The sequence below is a fragment of the Hypomesus transpacificus genome, chromosome 19 (assembly GCF_021917145.1).
Source record: "Hypomesus transpacificus isolate Combined female chromosome 19, fHypTra1, whole genome shotgun sequence".
Lineage (NCBI taxonomy): Eukaryota > Metazoa > Chordata > Actinopteri > Osmeriformes > Osmeridae > Hypomesus > Hypomesus transpacificus.
In genome coordinates this window covers 9555490-9579598 of record NC_061078.1, presented here as the reverse complement: position 1 = coordinate 9579598, position 24109 = coordinate 9555490, and the positions used below count along the sequence as shown (strand labels likewise).

Here is a 24109-nt window from a genome sequence, read left to right as displayed (position 1 = left end):
GCATAGCTTGCTAACAGCACTGCCAGCTAGTGAGATCCGTTTGCAGAGATTCAGATTCGAAGCGTTGCTTAGCTTACCATCAACTGTCAAAGGCCTCCGTGGTGCCAGCTACATACAACTAATCTTCATTGCATGGTATAAATAATTCCAGTATCCTTTGTTGTAATACTTCACAGGCTTATCTTTTGATGCTTTTGTTTATGCCAACTGAACAAATAAGGGCTCAGTCAATCAGGGATAGGTTTCCATATCCCCACCTCTCAGTTCCTGCACCTTCCACTGCAATGAATTCAGACAAGAGGTTCACTCCCAACCCTAGCCGGAGAGCCCCAGCCCTAGGGCGCAGTGAGCCAGTGACGTGTTCCTGTGCATGTATGTCTTCCTTATTAACAGTATATACTGCTTCCATTTGTCCAGTGGACATGACAACTCAACAAAACAACGGGGGGAAGATGAACATCCAGGGAGTACTTAGTGTTATCTAGCTTTTCCTCACCATATTTTGCCCCCGTAAGTTAATCACACGTCTTGACAAATGGATTAATGCATGCGATGTAATGCATCACCAAAAATTTCCAAGTTTTTCCTTCGGAGTTAAAAATGGAATTACATCACCCACAGCAAAAATTATGTTTTGAATAGAATCGTCTGATCCACCGCTTTGCATAGTATTCCTTGCGGGGCAACTTTCAAACTTTTTGTACTTTTTTGTTGTACATCGGTCGATTATAATAATGCCTAATAAAAAGGTAATTAAAAAGCTAACTTAGAATGTATTGCAAATCAATGAAGTTGGTATACAGTGCAAGGAGTGAAGGTAAGAATATTAAGCAAATAGTGGAAGTCCGTTATCTGTTAAGTTAAGTTATCTGGGCAGTGCAGAAACAACGAGGGGCCCAGTTTGGGAGTATCTATGCACTTGAAGTTAGTTTAGTTTAGCCCCCAGATTGTAGTGTGAAACAGACTAGCTAAGGCATTGGCTAGTTTATGTTCATTGTATATGCTGCCCCCTAGAGATCATCAAATCAAATCAAATGTATTTGTATAGCCCTTTTTACACGCAAGCATGTCACAGAGGGCTTCACATGCGCCCATAGAACTGCCCCTCAACCAACCTAAACCCTCAAGGAAGACAAGGAAAAACTCTCAGAAAAACTCCCACCGGGAGAAAAAATGGAAGAAACCTTGGGAGGAGCAATTCAGAGAGGGATCCCCTCCTCCAGAGACGGTTGGTAAGAAAGAGGAGCAGAACACAAGCTAAACATAGTCATACAGTGTCAATGGGTTTTGAAACACCAAAATCCATTGTTCGGCTTTATAGACGTTGGATGGGACCGGGAAGATCATCCTTACATTTCACATGTCAACATTTATTAATTTTGAAAACATTTAAATAACTTTGTTTCATAGTTCTTGGCACACGAGTGTGTGAAAAACAAATGCTTCTGTTTGAACATATTGGAAGGTGAGCAGCTAACCCTCTATTAGCTGACCCAAAATACCTAAAATTGTTAGTTAACATGTACAGTGTTTGAAGATTTGATTGAATTTACTCACCGTACATTCTTTCAATATTGTTTTAAATCTTACAATAGCTCAGTAGATGTTAGTCAAATGTTCCATCTTACACATATGCCTGATTATATAATCACTATAGTGGGCAAAGCATCTCTTTTGTTGACCTTATCCTTTAGGAGGAGAGTATTATTGCAAAGTGCAAACTAAATCAGCTAACACAATTAGTCATGGGGGGCAAATGATGTTAGGAGGAATCTCCTTGGTTGTCCTTTGCCATACATATACAGGACTAATTGATCTAGCATTTCTCAGAGTAAACAAAAAGATAGCATAAGTAAAAGTAATTTAACAGATTATTGTATTGTAACATCTACACACATCGTTACTGATCAATATTGAAAAAAAAATCTAAATGGGGGAACATATTCATTTGCAAATGAGACAGTAATTTAGTATTCATTTGCAATGTTTCTTTCTCTTTTAAGAGAAGAGTACACATAAGTAAAATGTTCAATATTTGGTCCTTTACATTTTGGCTGGTCTTGTTGCTTAACATGCACATTTCACTGACTGTTGCTTTTTGTCTCATACAGTTTCTGAAACTGTTGAAAATATCGAGCCAAGCAGACGGAGAGCCCCACAAAGTAATACATTTAGTGATAGAGGTGCTCCACCACAGAAAAAAGTGAATGGAATAGCAATTTTTGTCCCACAACCTAATCAAGATGTCATCCGAATTGGATTATGGAGTATTTGTATGCTATAAGGCCATTCCTCTCTCTGCCCAACACATTCCCACAAAGTGCTTTGTCAGACAGAGGTATGCTGCCTTATCCATTCCATGTTCCAAAACTTTGGCCACTCACTAAAATATCAGTGAATGAGTGAGATAGAATGTAGCTTTTCTGTGATGATTTCAGGAGGTGTTGCTCCTTTTCCTTGTTCTGGGTCTTCTTTTCCTGGTCTCCTCCTCCTCTTGGTCACTCTCATACTTTCTCTGCAACAGAACTGTATACATCACATCTCTCTTCTCAGGCTCTCACACCCGCTTGCTGCATTTAGCAACACCTGCTGACCCAGTCCTGGAGATTGGAGCCAAATTGGGGGCAAAACGTATCTCAAGAAATGCTATAGATAAAGTAATGGAGTTTTAACTTATTATTGATTACAATAGGATATTAACTGTAACTGTAAAGACTTGACAATATGTGAAATGTACCATTCTAAAAACTTGTAGCATAAAAATGCAACAATTTCACAACCAAATCTATTGTACATTTTTTTGATTGATTTTCCAGTAGGTTTTAATGTCTGTAACTTTGGAACACTTTCCATTATTTTTTGGTCCAGATACTGAAATTAAAGTATTCCGAGTCTGCCTCGATCAAGAAGATCTTCAGGAATTCAAATTAGTATACCTAACTACTTTCCAAATGGATATTATACATTTTTGAATGTTGTTTACAGTTGGAAGTCAAAACCGTTTGACCCCCAACATTAGCACATTCACTCAGCGCATCCCATGACATCCATATTCCAGTCTCTTAATCTGCTCCATAATCTAATTGCATGTAGTGACATCAGCACAGTGGGGGTAAATCATCGTTGCAAGTAAACACGTTAACAAGATAAGGGAAGCAGTAAAGATGTTGGCCACCTACTGGATCGTCGTCCTGCTCCAAAGAAGGTTCTCTCTTCATCAGCCTGGTTAGATGGTTGCACAGGGCCACGATCCTTATAGACATCTGGGTGAGAGTAGAAGCGAGCACAGCATATGTGACACTTTATCAGAACTACATGGAAGACGTACAGTGGGATGGATAGGCCTATACAGTGCCCTCCAAAAGTATTGGAACAGTGAGGCCAATTCCTTTATTTTTGCTGTAGACTGAAAACATTTGGGCTTGACATCAAACGATGAATGTGAAACCAGAGATCAACGTTTCAGCTTTTATTTCCAGGTATTTACATCAGGATCTGATGCACAAATTAGAAAATATCACCTTTTTGTTCGAACCCACCCATTTGTCACGTGAGCAAAAGTATTGGAACATGTGACTGACAGGTGTGTTTTGTTGCCAAGGTGTGTCCTATTACATACATTATTCAATCAATAAATACCACTGAATGTCTACACTCAGGTTCAGATTGGGTAAGATAGGTTTTGTCTATGCAGACTGTATTCAGAGGTGAAAACAACATGAAAACCAGAGCGCTGTCTTTGGGTGAAAAACAAGCAATTGTGAGTCTTAGAGAAGATGGAAAATCAATCAGAGCCATTGCAGAAACATTGGCCATAGCCAGTACAACCATTTGGAATGTCCTGAAGAAGAAGAAAACTACTGGTGTACTAAGTAACAGACGTCGAACAGGTAGACCAAGGAAAACATCAGCAGTTGATGACAGAAACATTGTAAGAGCTGTAAAGAAAGACCCTAAAACAACTGTTAGTGAGATCAGCAACAACCTCCAGATGGCAGGAGTGAAGGTATCACTATCTACTGTTCGCAGAAGACTTCATGAACAAAAGTACAAGGGCTACACCAGAAGATGCAAACCACTCATTAGCAAGAAGAATAGGAAGGCCAGGCTGGAATTTGCCAAAAAGTACAGAGATGAACCTCAAAAATTCTGGGACAAAGTTTTATGGACTGATGAGACAAAGATTAACTTTTACCAAAGTGATGGAAAGGCTAAAGTTTGGAGAAAGAAAGGAACTGCTCATGATCCCAAACACACAAGCTCATCTGTGAAACACGGTGGAGGTAATGTCATGGCTTGGGCTTGCATGGCTTCTTCTGGGACGGGCTCATTAATCTTCATTGAGGATGTAACACATGATGGCAGCAGCAAAATGAACTCGGAAGTCTACAGAAACATTTTGTCTGCCAATTTAAGGAAAGATGCAACCAAACTGATTGGCAGAGCCTTCATCATGCAGCAAGATAACGACCCAAAACACACTGCCAAAACAACAGAGTTCATCAGGGGCAAGAAATGGAAGGTATTAGACTGGCCAAGTCAATCTCCAGACTTAAACCCTATAGAGCATGCATTTTACCTGCTTAAGAGGAGACTGAAGGGAGGAACCCCACAAAACAAACAACAACTGAAAGAGGCTGCAGTGAAAGCCTGGGAAAGCATCAAAAAGGAAGAATGCAAAAGTTTGGTGACGTCAATGGGTCACAGACTTGCTGCAGTTATTGAAAGCAAAGGATTTGCAACTAAATATTAAGTCTTATTCACTTAAATATGTTTTAAGTATATCTGTTCCAATACTTTTGATCACATGACAAATGGGTGGATTCAAACAAAATGTGATATTTTCTTAGTTGTGCATCAGATCCTGATGTAAATACCTGGAAATAAAAGCTGAAACGTTGATCTCTGGTCTCACGTTCATTATTTGATGTCAAGCCCAAATGTTTTCAGACTACAGCAAAAATAAAGGAATTCGCCTCACTGTTCCAATACTTTTGGAGGGCACTGTAGATCAGCGGTGGAGCATTGAAGCCTCCCCCAGATTCCTGGTCCCCCCTTCTGTTGCTTTGAATAAAAGTATATTCAAATTGAATACATTATTATATTGTCCAAGACAGAGAACCAGCACATATTCACAAGCACATTTTCAGTAAAGGCCTGTGTTGTATGTGCAATGACCTCTGTGGTAAATGTGTTGTTGGTAGTGTAATATATTACCTTCCATCTTCGTCGTGCGTATTGTCTTCTGAAGTTTTCCAGGTTTATGACGGACAGCCTGCGCACTAAAGCTTGGCGTGGGTTTGAGGGCTAGAAGACACCAAAAAACAAAACTGTGTTGCCAAAAGTCCATGGCTCAGTCTATGATTTCGGACTCAAGTCCCTAGCCATGCTCTAGGCAATATTGTCCAGTGCCATATTGGATATCAAACTGAATAAAATGTATTGCCAGTGTATCTGTAGCTTGTGTATCTACCAGACACTACACACATGGAGTCCATTCCAATTGATATCAGGTGCACCAGGTGAAGATAAAATACCTTTGTTCCTGAATGATGCACACCAACATACCTTCAAAACACTTTTTTATGAGAGCAACAATCTAATCTGAACATTTACAGTAAAGAATGCAGTGATAGAGTTCACATGGCAAAATACTGAATAGGTTGGATAAAAACTAATAACACAAATGTATTTAGAAATACAAGAGAAGTAGAAGTGTATTAGATGTACATTTAATAATCACCTTCTTTATCAGTTAATTTTCCTGTTAACATCAAATACATTTTTAGCTTCTCACATTTCAGTGCATGAACTACCAAGCAATGTCCATGCTTAAAATAAGAGTCATAAGATGTTCGGCAAGTTATTTAACCATCAAATGTACATACCATAGAGTTATATAATTAAGGACTAGGACCACAGTAAAAAATAAAGCCCTCAAAGATAAAGCCCCTAAACCGTCATGTCATCATGTTCTAGCTGTTTTCTCTGTACTTAGGTCAGTTACAGTGTCGCTTATGTCATCTCTGCTGGCCAGCCTCGGTGAAATCCAGGTTGATCCCAGACAACAGGTCCCCTCCACAGGATCTGTTTAGCAGCTCCTTCAGGGCCTCATTCACATCGTTATTAAAGACGGTGGAGAAATGACAGTTGGGATAGCCTCTGCCACCGCTGCCGTCAGAGGGAAATGACCCCACCACATCCTGCACCCACTTGAGCTCATCACTCAGCTCCTGCCTAAGGGCATCAAAGTGGCTCTTCCTCTCCTGGTAGCGGTTGGTAATTGCCCCCAGGCTGTTGTCCACCGCCTGCATGTCTTCTTGCAGGCTCCTCTTCATGGCCTCCACCTTGCGGAACTCGTAGCGGATTTGAGAGAGCTCATGGCGTACACCCTCGCTCTCTTCCTTGTACCAGGCCTCCTTCTCATTGTAGATGGAGACCAGGGCGTCAATATCTTCTTGCAGGCAGTCATGGGCTGCCGCCAAGCCGCTGAAGGTGCCCTCCATTTGACCGATGTCCTCCACCACCTGAGCGAAGCGTTCAAAGTTGACGTAGGTGTTGTTAGGCGGCATGCTGGAGTGAGACTTAATTGTGTACTCCTTCAGGCGCTTGGTCTTCAACTGCCGCCGCTCACGCTTCTTCGTCACACAGGCCTTGGTTTCCTTGGTTTCCTCCTTGTGCTCATTGGACTTGAGACAGAGGAGTATACAGTATATTGTCAGCATACAGGAGCAACACAAAAGCATGTGTGCATTGATGCAACACACTGTACACATGCAAGTACTTGGGTGAGTATACACTGTACTATCTATTTCCAAGAAGAGGCAAAACATTCCAGATGAGGTCAGTCACTTTTTCTTCATCCTTAGGGTCATGCTCTATTATGATCTGAGGGTGGAAGTGTTTACTTCAAAGCAGTTATTATCAATCACTACAAACAAACCAAATGACTTTAATTATTTTCATCCTACCAGATCAACAAAAGTGTGTTTGTTTTTACTGGACAATTTGCAAAGTTGTTAAACATTGTAATAGGAATAAAACATGCAAAAACAAAATAGCATGAAGCCGCAGATTATGGTTTACTGAATTCAATAAACCTTTCTTATCCCAAATATAATATATTTACAAGTACCTTGATCCAAGGGTGGTTGAGAGCATCTTCGATAGTCAGTCTCTTTCTGTAGACAAAGAATTGCTTTAAAAAGTATAGAAGTGTTTTACAAGGTAGGGCAAGAGGACACAGCTTGAGAACATCCTTCTCAACATTGTATACAGGCCATCTGCCATAAAAAATTGCCTCAACAGTAAGTGCAAGAGAGAGACAGAGAGAGACTGGGTTTTTCTTTATCATTTAAGATGCTAAATGCAACAATAGCATAGAGTTGTAGGGGAAAAACAAACATCAAGACACAAAACAACACTGCAATACTCACAACAAGATTGAGCAATAGCACAATAAACATAGAACAATAGTACACTTAGGCAATACTATTTGACATGTATGTATGTGCCTTCCTCTTCTCACATGAACTCTCACCTCTTATCCCTTTCCAGAAGCTGTCTGATGAAACTCTTGGCCAGTTCACTAGTGTGGCAGAAGAACTCCTCATCAAACTCATAGTTCATTGCAGAGATGTTGCCCAATGTATCCTGTTTAGATTCGCCGAGAAAGGGGGACGCTCCACTCAGACTGAAACACGAAATGTATAGTATAGGTAAAGGCTGATTTTGTGTTTGCCCGTGTTTAAACTTTTTGGATACTTTGGTCATGTATTACCATTCTTCAAGCAAATTCAAGATGAGTCTTTTGTATTTGTGTACTCACAGGATGTAGGTGATGACCCCTATGCTCCACATGTCTGCTTCCAGTCCCAGAGGCTCATAGTTGACAATCTCTGGAGCTAGTAGCAGAATGTTAGTAGTAAAGATGTTTAAAACCAACAAGTATGCCTTCTCTTTGTCCAGATTTAACAATGCATACTTTGAATAGTAAGCGATATGTTTTACCATTGTTTCTCAACTTACCCACAAACTCTGGAGTGCCAAATATGTTCTTGAACTCAGCCCCCGCCTCAATTTTATGAGCCAGGCCAAAATCTATCAGTTTGATCCTTGGTAAGGGCACATGCTTGTCAAGCAGCATTATGTTCTCAGGCTGTGAATCACAAAAGTATGACTGCTGAGTAAACAGAGTTTAGAAGACTACCCTGTAAAAATTCAGTGTCCTGTCAGTAAATCAAATCAAATGTTATTTGTATAGTCCTTTGCACAAGTTTACTGTAACAGTAGTAATAATTGGAAAGGAATGTCTAAACTATCGGATACAGCTGTGACACTTGAATTGTCTATTGGTTTTTTATTGTGAAACCTCACCCAAATATTATGTTTCCTCTGTTGAAAATCAGTCCACACAGCCTTTTAGGGAAGGGACATCCTTCCAGTTCCGCAACAGTGGTGTAAATTACAGTGTTCACAGTTCACACTAAAATTATTTCCTCAACCATAACTCACTCTACAAATGTTTTATTGATCTATTGTCCTAATAAAATATGTGAACTAAGGAGTAAGAATTTTCAGGTATATTAGCAAACATTTAATCGATTACAGATCAAATGAAAAGTGGGATAATTGTTAACAATTGTTAGCTATGTTTTTTTTGTATGTAGCACATTCCAACACGTATTACTGAATGTTACATTCTGCCTGGCTTTACTTCTCCCTCAAACCCCTGACAGACAACGCCTTTGAAATCATCCCAATAGGACGTTACACCGAGACCTGCACTGAGCTCTGACCTTCACACAAGGGTGTTTTGTGCCCTAAACCGTATCTTGTACTCATTTCTCTATGGTACAAGGTCTGCCTCCTCACTGTTCTTCCTGTGATTTGTCCAGTTCATATATTTTTGTCATCACTGCCAGGGACTGCACCTTTATTGAATGCTGTTCTTTACTTGACAGCAATTTCTTTCAGGAGCAGTGTGCTAGTTTGGTGGCTACGCCCATGCAATTTCCATTTTGCACTGTTGTCATGCAGTTTGCTAGCTTGTTTAAACGTGTTTTAGATAGGCTGGTTCCTACGGTGCAGTTTTGATTATTAATTTCATCTGATTCTCCATAAAGTCATAGGCCTATTTGTATGTTTCCTTAAAGTGGCCTGGAATTGAAATGTAATTTGATAGTGTAAAACTATTTGCATAGCTACTGGTTTATTTACCCTCTTACCTCTTTAATATTTTACAACTGAAATAGTATGCTTTTCTCAATGTCACCATCAACTTAATTGCACAACGCCGTTTAATTAATCTGTGCAATACAATATAGACAAATAATAGAGGAAAGGAAATTACACAGAGAATACACACCCCACCTACACTTACACATAACGTAATGTAAACACGCACACACAAACTCACAGGGGACTTACCTTCAGATCAAAATGAGCAATCTTTCTAGAGTGAAGATAGTGGACACCTTCCAGGATCTGCCTGATGAACTGTGTGGCTTCTTCTTCACTCAGAGACTCCTTCTGAGCCAAGAAATCAAATAGTTCTCCTCCAGATACCCTGTAAAAAATTATGCATATACTGTATATATAATGTCCCTGAATTCTACTTAATATGCCAACTACTGCTAAGAACACTAAAGGAAAATACATAAGAAGCAAGTATGAAGCTGTTGATCAACAAAAAGCATTGTCAAACAATTATTAAATAGCATAAATATAATTAACATGAATAAACAGTTTGTCGGACTGAATCTGGTTGGTCCAGTCTATGCAACTTCTGAGGTCAGCGCTAGCATTAGCCAGGGCTTGTCTAGACAGGTCTCATCTCACTCACAGCTCCAGGATTAGCACCACATCAGTGCGGTTCTCGTAGACGTCGTGCAGTGTGACAATGTTGGGGTGCTGGATCTGTTGCAAGATGTTCACCTCTCGCTCAATCTCCTCTCTCCTCACCCCTCGTCGGCTTGCCACGCTCTGCCGTTTCTTGATGAACTTGGCAGCAAATTGTAGGCCTGTGCTCTTCTCTCTGCACTGCTTTACGATGGCAAACTGTCCACTGTGACCATGAGAAGCACAGTGAGACACAATGATGTCAAAACCTCGAGTAGGAAAACATAAAGGAGCATGGAGGGGAAAGAGCAGGGAATGGGTCTCTGTGGTGTATATGTCACATATCATTAAAATCTCATAATTAAAATAAAATGTATTTCTTTAGTATATTTGTTATGTATGCAAAAGGTTAACTCAATAGAGAGTAACTTAATTTGCAATGTAAAATGTTGACGAGAGGCAGCTATTCTATTATTAGTGGGTGGCTTATTCAGCAGTTATCTTGGACTGCCAGCATGGAGTCTGACCTCAGGCATTGGGGTTTCATGCATACATTTCCATTAACAAGAACATTTGATCAATAGGCATTTACAAAGTATTTTAAGCTTAGTTAGTTTTTAAACTAAGGAACTCAATGTTCTGATGCATATCCATAAAAACAAGAACATGTGATAATTATAAAGGAGACAATTATAAATTATTTCAAGGTTAGTATTGTTTTAATGGAGTTGGCCAGATTCAAAGGTCAGTAAGCTACGGCTGCATCTGCTTTCTCTTCATGTCCGTTGCGCGGGTGAGTAAAGTTATACTCCACTTCCTCATTCACAGTAGCTCTGAAAGTAGATACAGACAACCCTAAACATAGAACACGCCTTTAAAAAGCACAGTGAGAAGTGCCTGTCACAGTTGTGTCTTAAAAAGAACACATACTGGGTTGCAGGGTACATTCACTTTGGAAATGGGCTGCAACAGTACTATATGCAAATATTTCAAGTAGCAAGAATGTTTGGAAAAGTATAGAAAGGACATCTAGTCACTTGGTCCAGAACTCACCATGCACAAAATGTAGTGGGTAAGCATCTAAGTGAGAAAAGGCTGTTTTTTCTTAATTCAAAGTACAGAGCGCAATGACTAATATACTATATTTAAACACAGTCCGCCTCCTCAGTCCACCTGTTGCTTGTCTACATTGAATGAAAGACAGAGGCACACAATGTGTGTGTGTGTTTGTGTGTGTGTTTGTGTGTGGGGGGGTGTATGATAGTGATAGTGTATAGCAGAATGTTAACAGCGTTGAGCAGCAGATGGCATGAGACATTACACAAAATTACTGACGTTCTTGTTGACAGTTACTGTGAAAACTGTCAAATGTGGTAGCATAGACTGCAGATGATGTAAATATTAAAGCATAGCACTATTATTGAGCACTAGGTTTATGTCACCTCCATGGTACTTTTTTTAACTATTTACATGCATAGCACATACATATCTCACAACACTCTATTTGTGACTTTTAAGGATATATGGTTCTATCATTCATGTGACTTGTGTTTAAATTAGTTTGATCAATAATAATAACAAAACATTAAACCTGCCTCATGCCTCATACATAAATTATGTTCAATAAGTACATGAAACCTTCGTCAATTTACAATAACAATATTTAAGATATTTTCTTTACCTTCCCAATTCTTCCCCTATTTCATAAAATTCTTCCACTTTCTGTTGCTTGAAAAGGGCCATATCTGCAATTCTTTCTGCTGTAGCTGGGATGGTTCATCCATTCAGTTTCACTTTTTTTTCTTTACTGTCTTGGAATACCCTGTGACAAACAGGGTCCAACAGTATGATGAAAAACATGTATGGCCGTGTCTCTTATATTTGTAAACCTTGACAAATACAATTCAAAAAAACTGTTTATAACATTCGTGGGCTTAGTCTAGCAACCGAATCGACCACAAAAATCGACATCTACGAGTTCTTACCATCTTTCAGTTGCTCCCAAAACCTGTATTCAATCGTCCGCTGAGATTTCTTAGTGTATCGCTATGAGCTCAACAGCGTTTTGGTCGCTGACGACGAGCGCTCACGCATTCCCAAAGCTCGCGCTCCTGAACCACCTGTTTTACCACGCGACGCTCTATTTAATTACTAGTGGGTGTTTTCAAATTGTGTACGAGATTAACAGTTACAGAATCTACATTGAGTTTTGTCTGCCTGAAACTAAATCTATTGGTGTGTACTCCTACTAAATAGTTGTGGGAGTGTCCTTTAAAAAAAATGTCTAAAACAAAGGGGCGATTTAGCCTGGTTGCATCTAACGGACAGATTTTATGTCATGTTTTTCGCAATTATGTGTGGATAGACCGTTAACGCGTGTATAGAGTTGCTCCTCAGGTGGATGACAGTTCAGATGACCATCACACAGACATAGAATGGGGAGAGGAGGAAATTGTTTCTGATGCTGACACTAATGAATAGCTTGTGAGCCTTTTGGACAGCCCAAAAAATCCCCATTAAAATCATCATTAAAAATCACCCCATCAACAAGGCTTTTTTATGTAGATGTTTTGCTTTCAAGCAATCACCTCATAGGTGGCTAGCCCAGGTTCAGCCAGGGCTGAAGAGAGGGATCTCCACACTGACTAGATCCTGCTTTGTCTCCACTGTGAAGCCTCCTATCTCAATCAGCTTCCAGTCAATCCGGTTGGACCCCAGGAAGAGCTCCCACTGCAGTTCCCGGGCCCCCTGGTGCAGCAACACCAGGAAGCCCCTTTCAGTACACAGCCCCTCCAGTCGGAGACGCTCCGGGGCAAGGACCAGGAGGGGGGGGGGGGGGGGAGAGTGTGAGTAGTCTTGAGAAAGAATCGCTCCTTTCTTGTTTGACCTCCTTTCTCACTTTCAGCTCAGCTGTTTTTGTGTGAGTTGGAGCATTCTTTAAGGACATAATAGTTGGTCCAATTTTAAGTCAGTCATTTAATTTTTTGATATGAGTAGATTTAATTTTTTGATATGAGTAGATCTAGATCATTTGACAATATCAAACAGGAACTGACAATGATGTCTGCATGGTAGAAGACTTGGTCACGGGCAGAGATGAACAGGGTAAAGAGGAGAGGGAGGGTGTAACTAATGTAGCCCTCACCCACATCCTGACATAGAATAGACAAAGGATTACAAACCTTGTAGTCAACAAAACAACATCCTCTTTAATTAACATTGCTCATCAGAGTCACATTTATTAACAAAAACAACCTTCTTTAGCCACACCCAGAGAGACATCAACAGACCTTGCAGCCGCAGGGCTGTAAAAACCTTGGTCAAAACAGTTTTAAGATAAAGGAATTTGATTCCAACGTAGCCTATTGACAAACTGGCATGAATGTGAGGATGCCAAAGGGACAGGCAGGAAGCACACCCTGAAAATGGGCACACCTGTTGATGTTCTCACAGCATCATTGCCATAGCGTATAGGCGTAGTTGGTGAAAATATCAGCAAAATGTCACAACTTGTACGGGACCCCCGACTTTATGAAGGGGCACCTTAATTCCCCCTTCCAATATACAATTCAGTTGCAATATCTGTTGTGGGTAAATCGAGACCCATTCATTGTTGTACCACGCTGGGGTTAGCGTTGTGTAACCATAGGGATCACTCGTGGTGACTTTCCCCTTGTCAGTAGTTCTAATGAAACTGTAACATCTCTTGGCTCGGACACCTAATAACTAACGCTCAGAAGCAGCACAACGGCACCCTCTGGAGTTTATTACTTTTATTTATCTGTACCCGGCACTTAAGGCGCCCAAAACTTGACATTTTGACAAGCATCATCCACCAAATGTTGAAATAAGGTCCAATGACACAAAAGAAATCTCACATTCAGATGTGTGGACTGGAATTACAATTGTAATCAATTTATGGAACATGATGGTAACATTAAATCTATAAATTATGCAGTGCCAGTTCTAGAAGGAGCTCTTTGGGTGAACTATAACAAAACTACAGCCAGCCCCTATCAGGTTAGAATCTATGACATTTTAAAGGCCTTCTGTCAAATGTGCATTATAACATTTCAGAAATATGTACAGAGAAACAAGACAGATTGCAATGACTCCCATGAATTACAGTATAGTAAACCCAGTTACATTATTAGGAGAAAGAAAAAACATCATACCTGTACATTTCTACCATCTTAGGATAAACACAACAAAAAGGATGTCAGCAAAATGTACATGCAAAAAGCAGACTGTACATATGTTGTATACTTTCCTCACTGGGTTAGAAAAGATTTGTAACATCCATAATTGCAGCAATTGAGTTAACGAAATGCAAATTCACATAAGCCAGTGTCTGCTAGATGTAACAGATAGGCACATAGCAATGAATATAAAAAGAGACAGTATTCAGCTTTACTTGAAGAGAACTGTCTGGCAAACGTACATTCAATAACACAGGGTTATACAACTGCTACGCTGCTACTTGAGTCAAGACAGAAGTTGTATTTTGATCGTTGCCATTTTTGTTGAACTTTACACTGCAGACAATACAGTTGCCTTACATCTTATATCATTTTAGGCAGATACATCATTAATAAACAATATAGTTCCTACAAGTAATTTGTTCTGTCAGCTCATTCACACAAACATCCATTCCTGCACTAAATACATTCAAAATCCATTGCTATAATGCCACAACACCCATGTTAACTAATTCTAAGGTGATTCAAATGGAGAAAAAGAAAAGTATGCATATAACCAGATTAAACTGATACAAATGCAAACTTACGTGTATATTCAGAAAGACATGGGCGATTTAATTGATAAATAATCTGTTTTGCAATAAACCTTCACCGGTTAAAAGCTTGTTACTCAAACCCAGATTTAATGGGTAATTTCAGGTAAACTACAAATCTTCCTGTAGGCATTCACAAATGCCATTTCCATACTTCATTTATAGTAGCTCTTCCAATTACCCGTATTGTACAACTGCGTGATTATAGAAATATAATATGTAACAAAAAAACGTCATACCACGTCCATCATCAATCAACATTAGAGGAACCTGCAAATAAGTAAAGTGGCAGCCCTTTGCTATCCTGTCCAAGACTGGGCTGTTCACAATCCTAGATGTTATTCCTTCAGTAACATTCCTTCAGTAATATGTTTCTACCTTTCCTGTGGCCAAACAGTTTTGCTTGTGTACAGTTCTCCAATCCAAACAGATGTCCTGAGGAGCAGGCCCGTCTGGATATGGTTAAATAAAACTAGTACAGGGAATTTCAAGAAGAGCCACTCAAATTGTGTTCCTTGGCCTGATTAGTTATGATTAACAATCATAAATAATTATTGAATAAAAGAATAATACAAATAAAATAAAGAATAGATATTCCAGGGATATGACAGGAAAGGAGGCTCTACGTGTCAGAAGTACACAAATAAGAACACGTTACTTTCTTGATTTCTCTAATAAATTAGGATATATATATATATTTTTTTTTTTTGTATTTTTCAGACAGTCCAGTGTTCTCTGAAGTCACTGACTAGTTTTCTGTCACTGCTTTAGAGTCCCAAAATGTGTGTACAGCTTCCTCCCCTTTTAAACCTGATGATGTACAATATGACACAATATGGGACACTTGCATGCATCCACCTGTCCGTTCAAGCCATGCAATCAGATTGTTATTTCACTTGTATAAACAAACTGGATCTTGGAGGGGGTGGTAAGGTATTGGAATTTGACCTGGGAAATTGGGAACTGACCAGACTGGTATCAATAAATGCACAGCAGAAAGTAATTGCATGAGGAAGACTAAGACTTTGGAGTTGGCTCTGGTGGTCTGATGGCCTAGTTTCTCTGGAAGGCGCCCTGGGCGGCAGAGGAGGCTGCGCCAGCTGCAGCACTCTGGAAGGTGCTATTAGTGAAGACCCCCTGGGAGAACTCCTGCTGGGCCTTGTTGAAGCTGGCTCCTGTCCGCCGGTACTTGGAGTGGACCTTGTGTAAGGGAAGGGTAAAGCAAATACCAAGCAGGGAGTTACCAGTGTAGCCAGACTTGTTTCCTAGATTTCTCTTCAAGGATTCCTTGAAAATAAACCGTTTATGGCCCCATCACATTTCTGTATCACTGCCTTCCATTATTGTATAGCCTCACCACACAGGTGTGACACAAGGTGCTTATTGGCTAAATATGAACAACCCCTATATAAATCACAATTTCATTTCATCGACTAGTAAGAGCCAAAAAACACTGTACCATTTTCAGCAAGATGACTGCGAGAACAGCGTTTACAGTGAAGAAGCCCGCCACTACCATCATGACCACAGCTACCCCCACGTTAGTTCCGATCATGGAGATTGATGCTATCCATCCACTAGAGAACCACACAACAACAAGGACATGATTTTACAGTATTTACATATATGCACCCAGACATTTATCGGAAACACAGGATAATCAGTGCATTGTATATGCATATCAATCGAAATAAATGAATAAAAACAAACATATGAATGGAGCAAACATTCGCAAATTCACACCAATGACCAACAGTAAAGCGTAGGCAAAGCTTATATGAATGACAATAGCGATGTTTGTTTCCAATAATGAGAGGAGAAAGGAGAAAAGGCCAATAGTTGTGAGAACCCAGAGAGGTAAAGAGAGTTGAACAGAGTGCCACACACTTACAAAGTAACCCCCCGGACAAAGAGCACACCATCAGGTTAGGCTCAGCAGGAATCTGTCAAAGAGATGGCAAGAGAGGAGATGCAGGACAGGATGTGTGCACACTCACATACACCCAACACCCATCAAGATGAGAAGAGAAAAAACCCACACACTTACAATACATACGTAAACCTACACATGCACTAACATACACAGACAATTCAATATAAGCATTTGGACATATGCCTTTACACACACACACGTGTAGGGTACAATTTTAGAATTGTTTTACATATTGTTTAAAACCCCATGGAGTGCTTGCCTTCTCTCCCTTTCTCTCTCTCTCACTCACACACAGACACACACACACTTCCTGACCTGTTTCCCCAACTGGGGATCCCCACACTTTGGATTATGTAAACCGCCACTTGGAAGAAAAAGACGAAGAAGAAGAAAAAAAAGCTGAAGGAACTATCCGACCTGTGGAGAGAGAGAGGGGAAAAAATGAAATGAAGTCTAAAATAGAAAACAGCTGAAATAAAATACATATTAATACATATTACATAGATATACAATACATACAATATTGTTGAGAGCAAGACCAGAAAAGCACTTGCCTGAAGGCTTTGTAAACTGGCCTGTACCAACAGATGAGCGAGACGGGGGTGAAAAGGATAAACCAAAGGATGGACAAACCAAAGTCCACCCCCCTCCCCGGGTCAGTGGTAAAATAGGCCAGGCAGGCCAACACATTGAGGAAGAGGGTGACACTGTGAACTGGAAAGGCAAGACATTTATGTTTGGGTCATTAGGTAGAAGCTGGTATTGGAGAGGGCTGGAATGTTCATTTTTAGCATTACACTAGCAGTATGGTTAGTCCATGGAACATGGCTCAGCTTCTACATCGACAATATGTACATTGTAAACTTTACAATTTACTAAACAAGAATGACAGAAATATTTTTTCTCACATGGAAACCAGCCGGTCAAACAAAAGTCTGAGTTACAGCTAAAAGGCCCAGTTAAACTGTAGGTTAACCAATCACAGCATACATACACATCCATAGGTAGTACATTCTCTTGCAAATCTTCTGGTATTCCTCAGGGATGTCCTCATTGAAATCTTGGTAGAAGCAGGGCTTCAAAGGGAAAAACTTGGGAAGTGGTGGCCAATTGTTTTCTTTGACTGCCAAAGATAGAAATATAACTTTGTAATCCGTTAACTGATAATAACAAACATGTGCAGTACTCTGATCTCTCCTAACCCTGACCAGAAAGGTAAACCTAACGCGGGGTCACCTGCTGATCCTCCTGGGCTCCTGTTCTGCAGCTCCTGTTCTTTGCGATCCAGCTCGGCTGCTTTCCTCTCCAGCTCCTCCTGCTGTCTGATCAGGTTGGCCTGAGCTGCAGCAGCCGTAGCCTGGTGGGCCACATGAAACAGATATTGATTAACGGGCACATCTTTGTTTTCGTACTTTTTACCTAATTATATTGTCAAATATATATACCTAATTTGGTTTTTACCTAATTATATTATCAAATATATATTTTATCGGCAAAAGGGCATGTGTGGAATACTGCAGATGGATGCTATTTGGAAGATTTTATATTTGATACTTTTTACCTGAAAGTGTCTCAATATTTAGAAAAATAGAACTACGATGAAAAAGCCGTGCCATCTTAAACTTTTCTATTTGAAATTCCAATGGTTGTCCTTGGATTAACTGAGGCAACACAAGAAACTCCAACTGAGAATGTGTGGGATTACAATGACCAATACATTAAAGGTGGGTAAATAGATAGTCTCTCTGGTGGTCTCTTGTCCTTATTTTCCTAAGGCAACACTCACCTGTGGACTAGGTTCCACTGATGCTTGCAAAACTGCTGGCTGAGAGGAGGCAGCAGATATGGGGATAGTGGTGCCTGACTGGCTCCCCTGAAAGACACAGATACCAAAACACAATTATGCCATGACATGTGATTAGTGAACTAATGTTGAATAACACTGAACGTGTAGAACACATGGCCTACTACTACACGACAAATCTTACCATTGTATTTGATGAAAAGGGGTTGAATTCTTCAACATGTTCAATCCCACCAGTTGTGACTTCTGTGACTGAGGCATCCTGGATGACAGAAGACACAAACATTACTAGCCTTACTGAACCGTTTTCGTCACTGTAATTTGACAAAGTGCAACACTAACATTAATCTCGGGGAAAAAACACCTCGACAGTTCGACACAAAGATGTGAACTTTTAACTTAAGACAAAATAGTAAACCACCTTTCTCTTATCGAATGCGGTTGACGTTTACCTGCAGGCCTACCTGTTTTAGGTAAGGCCTTTCCACAGACTACACGTGTCATTTCTGGGTACACAAATTTCCCTGGATATGACTGGTTGATGATATATCAATCACACTACGTTGTCAATTTTGAACACGGAAGTAGCCTTGTGGCTCAACCCAGCAACCAACCAAACAGGTTTCTGTTGCAGCATATCTTTTTACAGCCTTGGAACGGGAACAAATACATTGAAGTAGGCTATATGTCAGTTACAGGCATATATTCGTTACTCACCTGGAAAGGGTTGACATCCATTGGATCTACGAAAGGGTTGCTGTCAAATTCCGACATTGTTCTGACCGTGTTTTCCCTTGGAAGTAAACAAAATGACAGATCGTGCCTCCTTGCTAGCTGGTGTCTGTTGATAGCGCACCGACAGGGACTTTGTGCGCACGCGTGGGAGTGTCTATGGACTGCGTCATTTAGGGGCCGTCTTAAATTATTTACCTAACTTATTCTTAGAAATAAGTTCTTATTTGTTACAAATTCGTAATGTTCGCATGACTGCCTTTTAGTCTGTTTTAAAGTGCGTAACACTAAATTCCAATCTTGACCCTGACAAAATAATAAGCCTCAACATGGCAACATTTTGTTGACACAGGCTTACATCTGTCGCTGTAAAATACAGTGCCCTCCAAAAGTATTGGAACAGTGAGGCCAATTCCTTTATTTTTGCTGTAGACTGAAAACATTTGGGCTTGACATCAAACGATGAATGTGAAACCAGAGATCAACGTTTCAGCTTTTATTTCCAGGTATTTACATCAGGATCTGATGCACAAATTAGAAAATATCACCTTTTTGTTCGAACCCACCCATTTGTCACGTGAGCAAAAGTATTGGAACATATGACTGACAGGTGTGTTTTGTTGCCCAGGTGTGTCCTATTACATACATTATTCAATCAATAAATACCACTGAATGTCTACACTCAGGTTCAGATTGGGTAAGATAGGTTTATAGGTGATAGGTTTATATAAGATAGGTCTATGCAGACTGTATTCAGAGGTAAAAACAACATGAAAACCGGAGCGCTGTCTTTGGGTGAAAAACAAGCAATTGTGAGTCTTAGAGAAGATGGAAAATCAATCAGAGCCATTGCAGAAACATTGGCCATAGCCAGTACAACCATTTGGAATGTCCTGAAGAAGAAGAAAACTACTGGTGTACTAAGTAACAGACGTCGAACAGGTAGACCAAGGAAAACATCAGCAGTTGATGACAGAAACATTGTGAGAGCTGTAAAGAAAGACCCTAAAACAACTGTTAGTGAGATCAGCAACAACCTCCAGATGGCAGGAGTGAAGGTATCACTATCTACTGTTCGCAGAAGACTTCATGAACAAAAGTACAAGGGCTACACCAGAAGATGCAAACCACTCATTAGCAAGAAGAATAGGAAGGCCAGGCTGGAATTTGCCAAAAAGTACAGAGATGAACCTCAAAAATTCTGGGACAAAGTTTTATGGACTGATGAGACAAAGATTAACTTTTACCAAAGTGATGGAAAGGCTAAAGTTTGGAGAAAGAAAGGAACTGCTCATGATCCCAAACACTCAAGCTCATCTGTGAAACACGGTGGAGGTAATGTCATGGCTTGGGCTTGCATGGCTTCTTCTAGGACGGGCTCATTAATCTTCATTGAGGATGTAACACATGATGGCAGCAGCAAAATGAACTCGGAAGTCTACAGAAACATTTTGTCTGCCAATTTAAGGAAAGATGCAACCAAACTGATTGGCAGAGCCTTCATCATGCAGCAAGATAACGACCCAAAACACACTGCTAAAACAACAAAGGAGTTTATCAGGGGCAAGAAATGGAAGGTATTAGACTGGCCAAGTCAATCTCCAGACTTAAACCCTATAGAGCATGCATTTTACCTGCTTAAGAGGAGACTGAAGGGAGGAACCCCACAAAACAAACAACAACTGAAAGAGGCTGCAGTGAAAGCCTGGGAAAGCATCAAAAAGGAAGAATGCAAAAGTTTGGTGACGTCAATGGGTCACAGACTTGCTGCAGTTATTGAAAGCAAAGGATTTGCAACTAAATATTAAGTCTTATTCACTTAAATATGTTTTAAGTATATCTGTTCCAATACTTTTGCTCACATGACAAATGGGTGGATTCAAACAAAATGTGATATTTTCTTAGTTGTGCATCAGATCCTGATGTAAATACCTGGAAATAAAAGCTGAAACGTTGATCTCTGGTCTCACGTTCATTATTTGATGTCAAGCCCAAATGTTTTCAGTCTACAGCAAAAATAAAGGAATTCGCCTCACTGTTCCAATACTTTTGGAGGGCACTGTACCTTCACAATATCCTGCTCCAAATTTCAAAATCAAATTAAATAACCCCGCAATATAGTAGTCACATTAGGTGTCAGACTGTATAATGATGTAATCGAACAAATTGCTGTTTGTAGCGACATCTGAACCAGTCTGCTCAGGGATGTAAACACGGACAAATTAAAGTTGCACAATAACCATGTTATATTGTCTGCATTAATATTTAGAAATAAGAGTGTATGAAAATACATAAATCAGAGAATCTGTGCATTATTGGTTTGTGGCATCCACAACTTTGAATTAATTGCAAGTAGCCTACTTAAACGGCAAATATTCAGAACCAAATTGAGGTGTTTGATTTTTGTCAAGTTTCCAGACAACCTGACTATAGGGAGTAATTTATAAACTGTTGTTGTGTACATCATAAACAAAAAGAGTCAGAGTGAGTAATGTTTGAACGTTTAAACTTTATGGCACCATCTGTCATTATTCCAATAGACTGCTCTCTCTATAGAAAACACATTTTAAGTGACAAAAATAACCATAAAGGTCAACAAATTGCAATAACACAAATAATGACATACAATACAACTTCATGTATGGTATGGTATGGTTGCTATTGACAGCCAACACTGAAAGACCAGAATTTGGAGAATGGGGGAGAGAAGGGGGGTGGGGTACATTATCCTGTACAACACAATTATTGTATGGCTGTTAAGCAGTGAATGCAGTGATTGTATGCACATCCAACATTTTTACCGAGCTAGGATCCCCTTAGCTGGAACACGCACCAGCTTACTTGGTCCCTTTGATGGCGGTATATTCCTTGCAAGAGGAAAAGCAGCACAAACTTAAAACACATGAAGTGGTTTTTCTCTCTCTTTTTCTCTCACTCACTCACAAGCACACACACACACAAACACCCCAAATCCATAAATCAATACTCAAGCAAAAGATAAATATTTGACTTCAACTACCCAGCAGTTACTGGTGTTCAGGCTTTTTACAGTATTTATACTTGTATAATAGTTATATAGATTTATATTTTTCATGAAATTAAAATTTATTAAATAGGCTTAAGGGAAAAATACATTTGTAATAATAAGAGCAATCACTGCTTACACTGATTGTAATTGAACTGTAAACTTTAAAGCAGCCAATGATTGGGAGCTTATCAAGTTCATTAATACCATGCTGTTGATGGCACAGTCATCCGCTTTCATCCGTCTAACTCCACCTCCTCTTTTCTGCTTCGGGGATCCCAGCGAGAGGAGAACTCCTACACGCAGAAAGGACTTCCAGCTACCCCATTCCCTTTTCTCTGCTTTCCTGCTCCATCTGTCTCTCATCGGCTCGGAGGCCCAGACCTACAGAGGGACCATGGGGTGTGGGGGGTAGTTGAGACCACAGTGAGTGATCTCTTCCCCTGGGCCCACTGCAACTACCAATCCTCTCTGGAGGTGAACACTCGATGCATGGCACTTCTGGACAGTTTTCTGCTCTTTGTGGACTCTGATGGGGGAAAAGGCTAAGCTGTAGTGCTTGAGGAGGAGCAAGGGGCGACTGCCTGCCCCTCAGTGGGCGTGGTTATCAGCTAGGGGGTTGGGCAGGAAGTGCTTTGGTGTCCTTCATACCATGAACTCATTGCTGCCGTATAAGACCAGCTGCTGTGGTATATCTGGAGGGTCCCTACTGTGGCCCCCACCGTCTCTGGAGTGTCGCAAGGTCGATGGCTTTGCCCCCTTGAGTTTCTGTTTACCCTTCTCTGGGTTGAAGGTGCCTCGGCTGGTAAACTGGGGCCTCTCCTCATATAGACCTTCCTGATCAAGCGACGTGGGGGCAAAGTCAAGGCTGTCATGGCGAGGACACTGGGCCAGGCATGGCCCCTGGGCAGAGCTGGAGCCAGAGGAGGGTGACTTGGAGCGGAATCGGAAGCGGCGGGCGGTGGTGGAGGACGATGAGGAAGAGGGGTGGAGGTGTGAGGAAGATGACAGAGAGGAGACTGTGGAGCAGGAGTCCACCGAGTCCAGGGAGTCAGGCTGCCTGTGGAGGGCCCGCCGACGCTGGCTCTTTCCTTCAGACTTCTTGGGCCGGGTGGTGGCTTGCGCTGGGCCTCTCTCTAACAGGGACAGACATTAACATGGCTGGTCAAGGATGAACCATTTCAGTCAATCTGTTAACAGCAGCCTTAAAGGGATGTAGATGTGATATATCTTGCTACACTGTACTGTATGATCATGTTGTACCAGAGAAGTCAGAGGTGCCTCCCTCAGAATCCAAGTTGACGTTCTCAGAGCTGTCTGCCGTTCCGATGGAGGCCTCCGACTCCAGGGTCTCATCGTCGGATGCTCGTGGCTCCAGGCTCAGCATCTCGAAGGTCAGCTCCTCTCTGTGGAAACCAACATCAGAGATGTCAAACAACCATTCACCAATACGCTTTACTTTTAGTGTCATAGGATATGTTAAACTGTGCCTCTCTTGACACCTGCATTCATCAACACTGAAGTGGTTGTAGACTATTTTTGTTATTTCTTAGCATTAGTAGTATTCCCTGTCATGACATTGTGAAAAAACATGAAATAGAAGTACGTACTTCTCTTTCTCCAGCCTCTCTATCTGCTCTGTCAGCACTCTCTCCTCATGCTGCATGACTGCCTGCTGGTGCTCCGACACCTCGGGCTCCAGCCCCGCCCCCTCCTCGCCCGTGTTGTCCTCCATCCCTGCATCAGTTACCGGCGGCAACCGGGGGCTCACTGGTGGTGAGGGTGTGTGATAACTCAGTCGCCTCATGTGGCCCTTGCCCTGCAAACACAAACAAAAACATTTAGCAAGAGAAGCACATGTCTATGTGTATATTTGTAAGCAGGACTAACTGAAAGAAAAAGATTCGTTAAGAAGCTCTTAACGCTAAGAGCTTCTTAAGAGCGTTCTCAGAGTGTTTTCAACCATTAGTATACCATGGTCAT

General features: G+C 40.8%; 4 protein-coding genes across 27 annotated transcripts in view; all 4 read right to left on the bottom strand.

Annotated features, from left to right (window-relative positions):
* Positions 1-331, bottom strand: part of herc1 (HECT and RLD domain containing E3 ubiquitin protein ligase family member 1) — a 45641-nt gene extending 45310 nt beyond the window's left edge. For all 16 annotated transcript variants that reach the window (XM_047042002.1, XM_047042001.1, XM_047042005.1 and 13 more), the window contains exon 1: positions 78-331. The gene's annotated coding sequence lies outside the window, so the exon portion shown is untranslated. The remainder of the gene's footprint in view (positions 1-77) is intronic.
* Positions 332-1341: 1010 nt separating this feature from the next.
* Positions 1342-12072, bottom strand: dapk2a (death-associated protein kinase 2a). Of its 3 annotated transcripts, none has more exons than XM_047042650.1 (11): positions 11826-12072; positions 11522-11662; positions 9845-10066; positions 9430-9568; positions 8029-8158; positions 7829-7904; positions 7541-7693; positions 7136-7181; positions 5218-5307; positions 3176-3263; positions 1342-2515 (listed from the first exon to the last, which is right to left on the bottom strand). In XM_047042650.1, exons 2-11 carry the CDS (start codon positions 11581-11583, stop codon positions 2505-2507), a joined length of 1017 nt encoding a protein of 338 aa, XP_046898606.1. In that variant the 5' UTR covers positions 11584-11662; positions 11826-12072; the 3' UTR covers positions 1342-2504. The 3 variants fall into 3 exon arrangements, with proteins under 3 accessions (XP_046898606.1, XP_046898605.1, XP_046898604.1); XM_047042649.1 differs by having other exon boundaries at positions 1343-2515; positions 3180-3263; XM_047042648.1 differs by lacking the exons at positions 1342-2515; positions 3176-3263; positions 5218-5307 and adding an exon at positions 5717-6689.
* A 954-nt stretch (positions 12073-13026) lies between these two features.
* Positions 13027-19360, bottom strand: scamp2l (secretory carrier membrane protein 2, like). The gene is made up of 9 exons (XM_047042394.1): positions 19087-19360; positions 18554-18631; positions 18352-18438; positions 17802-17922; positions 17560-17688; positions 17120-17279; positions 16881-16982; positions 16092-16209; positions 13027-15832 (listed from the first exon to the last, which is right to left on the bottom strand). The coding sequence occupies exons 1-9, from the start codon at positions 19141-19143 to the stop codon at positions 15686-15688; spliced, it is 999 nt and encodes a 332-aa protein (XP_046898350.1). The 5' UTR covers positions 19144-19360; the 3' UTR covers positions 13027-15685.
* Positions 19361-21590: 2230 nt separating this feature from the next.
* Positions 21591-24109, bottom strand: part of myo9aa (myosin IXAa) — a 77659-nt gene continuing 75140 nt past the window's right edge. For all 7 annotated transcript variants that reach the window (XM_047041358.1, XM_047041360.1, XM_047041363.1 and 4 more), the window contains 3 exons: positions 23737-23945; positions 23390-23532; positions 21591-23262 (listed from right to left, as the gene is read on the bottom strand). In XM_047041358.1, the coding sequence (XP_046897314.1) occupies positions 22772-23262; positions 23390-23532; positions 23737-23945 (843 nt within the window). In that variant the 3' untranslated portion in view covers positions 21591-22771. The remainder of the gene's footprint in view (positions 23263-23389; positions 23533-23736; positions 23946-24109) is intronic.